This window comes from Gossypium raimondii, chromosome 11 (assembly GCF_025698545.1).
Source record: "Gossypium raimondii isolate GPD5lz chromosome 11, ASM2569854v1, whole genome shotgun sequence".
In the NCBI taxonomy this organism is placed as follows: domain Eukaryota; kingdom Viridiplantae; phylum Streptophyta; class Magnoliopsida; order Malvales; family Malvaceae; genus Gossypium; species Gossypium raimondii.
The window spans coordinates 20,217,539-20,220,686 of NC_068575.1; the positions used below are offsets into that span (position 1 = coordinate 20,217,539).

General features: G+C 35.8%; 1 protein-coding gene across 1 annotated transcript; it reads left to right on the forward strand.

Moving 5' to 3' along the window:
- The first annotated feature begins 434 nt into the window (after window positions 1-434).
- Window positions 435-1,805, forward strand: LOC105804339 (F-box/kelch-repeat protein SKIP25). Its single transcript, XM_012636907.2, has one exon. It carries the CDS (start codon window positions 530-532, stop codon window positions 1,679-1,681), a length of 1,152 nt encoding a protein of 383 aa, XP_012492361.1. The 5' UTR covers window positions 435-529; the 3' UTR covers window positions 1,682-1,805.
- Window positions 1,806-3,148: the final 1,343 nt, after the last annotated feature.

Genomic DNA, 3,148 nt, shown 5'->3' on the forward strand with positions numbered 1-3,148 from the left:
TATTTCTATAGATTTTATAATTTTTAATAAAATTTTAATTTTTTATTAAAATATAATTATTTTATAACTTTTATTATTTATCATTTTTGTCACATGTCACGCTTGTGAAAAAAATTAGAGGCAATTAGAGGCAATTCAAGTACCCAATTGAGTGCAAAAAACGAAAAGCGGGGACTTAATTATTTTTTTGAATTATTTTTTTTGAAAATCTTTTTAATACATTATGAAAATTTAAGTACCCAAATCAGACAAAAAAAGCAATTAATTATTTCTTTAAACAAAATTGAGAACTTTTACACCCTAAGCCTACTAATATTGAATACCAAAAGTTTCTATGACAAAAATTTCAAAATTACTAATACATAATTTCCATGAAAATAAAACTCATATATATTTTATTATTGTGTTGAGAAACCATTGTTAAAAGTTGAAAGTTTCACATTAAAGAAATGTGAGCCCCATACTCCAAGATAAAATGCCACCCCCTTCTCCCCCCTCCTTCTCCCAATCTACTCTTCTACTTTCCTAGATGGAAACCACTCCTCAATGCACCAACCCAACTCATTCTGATTCCTTTGATGATTCTGAAAATGGAACCCTTTTGCCAGGCCTCCCTGACGATCTTGCTCAACGCTGTCTCTCCTCTCTTTCTCCTTCCCTTCTTTTCTCCGTTTGCCATCCATGGCGTCGCCTCCTTTACTTTCCTTCTTTCCCTCCCTTCTTCTCCCTCTATGTCCTTTTTTCTCCTTTGCACGGTCCCACTACCACAAACCCTGTCCCTGGAGGAATTGATCCTCAAAACTCTATCGAATTCTTCTCCTTCGATCCAATCTCATCATCTTGGACTCCCCTTCCCACTCCTCCCCAAAACCCTCCTCTTCATCTCCTCCATCGCCACCCTTCTTTTCTGTCCCGAAACCTTCCAATTCAATCTTTGACGGTCTCCAACCATTTAGTCCTCATAGCTGCCACCACTCACAAGCTTTTCCCTGCACTTTCCAGCCCTTTGGTGTTCCACCCGGAGTCTAACAGCTGGTTTTATGGCCCCCAGATCTCCACCCCGCGCCGATGGTGTGTTACAGGCTCAGCCCAAGGTGCGGTCTATATGGCAAGCGGTGTTGGCTCCCATTACCAAGGAGATATAGCAAGGTCAATGGAAAGGTGGGACCTAAACAAGAAGAGAGAAAGTTGGGGTTGGGAAAACAAGGCACCGCTTAAAGATGGAAGATTTAGTCGAGAAGAAGTGGAAGCAGTTGGATATAGAGGGAAACTTTGCATGGTTAATGTGAAAGGCAATGCAGTAAAGGAAGGTGCAGTTTACGATGTGGAACTGGATAAGTGGGAAGAGATGCCTCCAGGGATGGTTGCTGGTTGGAATGGGCCGGCGGCAACTATGGATGAAGATGTGATTTATGTGATCGATGAAGTGAAAGGAAGGTTAAGCAAATACGATGGTGAAAAAGATTGTTGGGAGAAAGTGATTGAGTTGGAACAGCTTAAACGTGCAGAGCAGATAACAGCTGGGAGAGGGAAAATATGTGCAATTTCAGCAAAAGGGGAAAAGATTATAGTGGTGGATGTAAGGGACAAGCCTGCCAGGTTTTGGGAGGTGGCGCCACCACCTGGGATGGAAGTGGTGGCGGTGCATGTCTTGCCTAGGATGATTAGTAGACAACACTAGTTAATGTCTCAAATCAAGTGCCACACTTTTGTTTCTTTTTTGTATTTTGTTTCTTTTTTGTATTTTGTTTCCTTCTCTATTTTATTCTCGTTATAAAAATAAATAATACTATTGAGTTCAAAAAGGTTTTATTTATGTTTAAAAATTTATGGCAAAGTATTAAAATAGTCATTTTTATTTGTCTCATGTTATATTTTAATAATTTATGTTTGAAAGGTTACATTTTAGTTACTTACGTTATCGTGTTATAATATTTTAGTCACTAAGTATTGACTGTTGTTAACAGAGTAACGGTAAGTGATGTGACACGTTAAATCGTCATCTCTATATTTTTTTTCGTTTTGAGCAATTTAATTTTTTTTCTTGTATGTTCTTTGAACTTTCCTCTCTTTTTTTTTCTTTTTTTTCCATTGTCTTCTCTTTCTCCTTCTGTTTTCCTCTCTTCATTTAAATTAACATAGTTTTTCTATATTTTCTATTTGTTAAAACTAGTCCCTATACTTTAATTTTTTAATAATTTAATTTTTTCTATTTTTATTTTCCTTTTCTTCTTCCCTTTATTTTCTATCTTCTCATATTCTTCACCGAAGAAACATAATCTTTGCCTACCAAATAAACCAAGTCCTTGTTTCTTTCACATGATTCCTAAATTAAATTTCACTCAAAACCAAATATAAATCATTCTTAATCAAATCTCGATTTGAATATAACCTAATTTTGAAACTAAAATTAGATTTAACTAATCAATATAAAAACCATATCATTAATCAAAATCTAAATAAATCTAATTTTTTATATTCAAAACAATTTTTTTCGTTTCCAAAATTTTACAGAATCGTATAGATTATTCCTTTCATTTCCTTTTATTTTTTGACGATAAAATTAGGCAAACGATAAAATTGATCTAAACCTTCTTGGATATTCCCAAGCAAGCTTGATTGCGAGCCGAGCATGGATGAACTGAAGAGAGAAAGGGCACATGGAACCAAACTGGTTGGGGTAAAGTTGAGGGTAAGTTTCGTATGGTGATCGTTTTAGTCATTGAGAGTGTAAAGCTCGTTTGAAGAATCTGTGAAACAACGTAGTTTTGAGAGGGCGAGAATGTTGTAGATAAGATAGATAAGGTGGTCGTGGGGGTTGGTTAGGAGGTTAAGGGTACGGGCTCGAAAAACTTTGTTGAGGGTGGACTGTCATAAGTCATAACTGGCGAGGTCTTCGAGTGAGGCGAGCTTGTGTTATAGGTCATTTAGTGATCCAAATTGGTTCGTTAAAGTGATGGTGGATGATGAGGGTTTGTAATTGTGGCGTGAGAATATGCGAAACAAGTTTTATTTTGGTTTTAACTTTTGCTTTTCTTTTTTCATAAACATAAAAAAAAGTTTTAACAAATGGAAAATATAGAAAAACTACGTTAAAAGAGATGGACAAGGGAAGAAAACAGAGGGAGAAGCAAAAAAGAATGGAAAA

Coding starts and splice junctions, on each gene's coding strand:
- LOC105804339 (XM_012636907.2), top strand. CDS start 530: ATGGAAACCACTCCTCAATGCACCAACCCAACTCATTCTGATTCCTTT.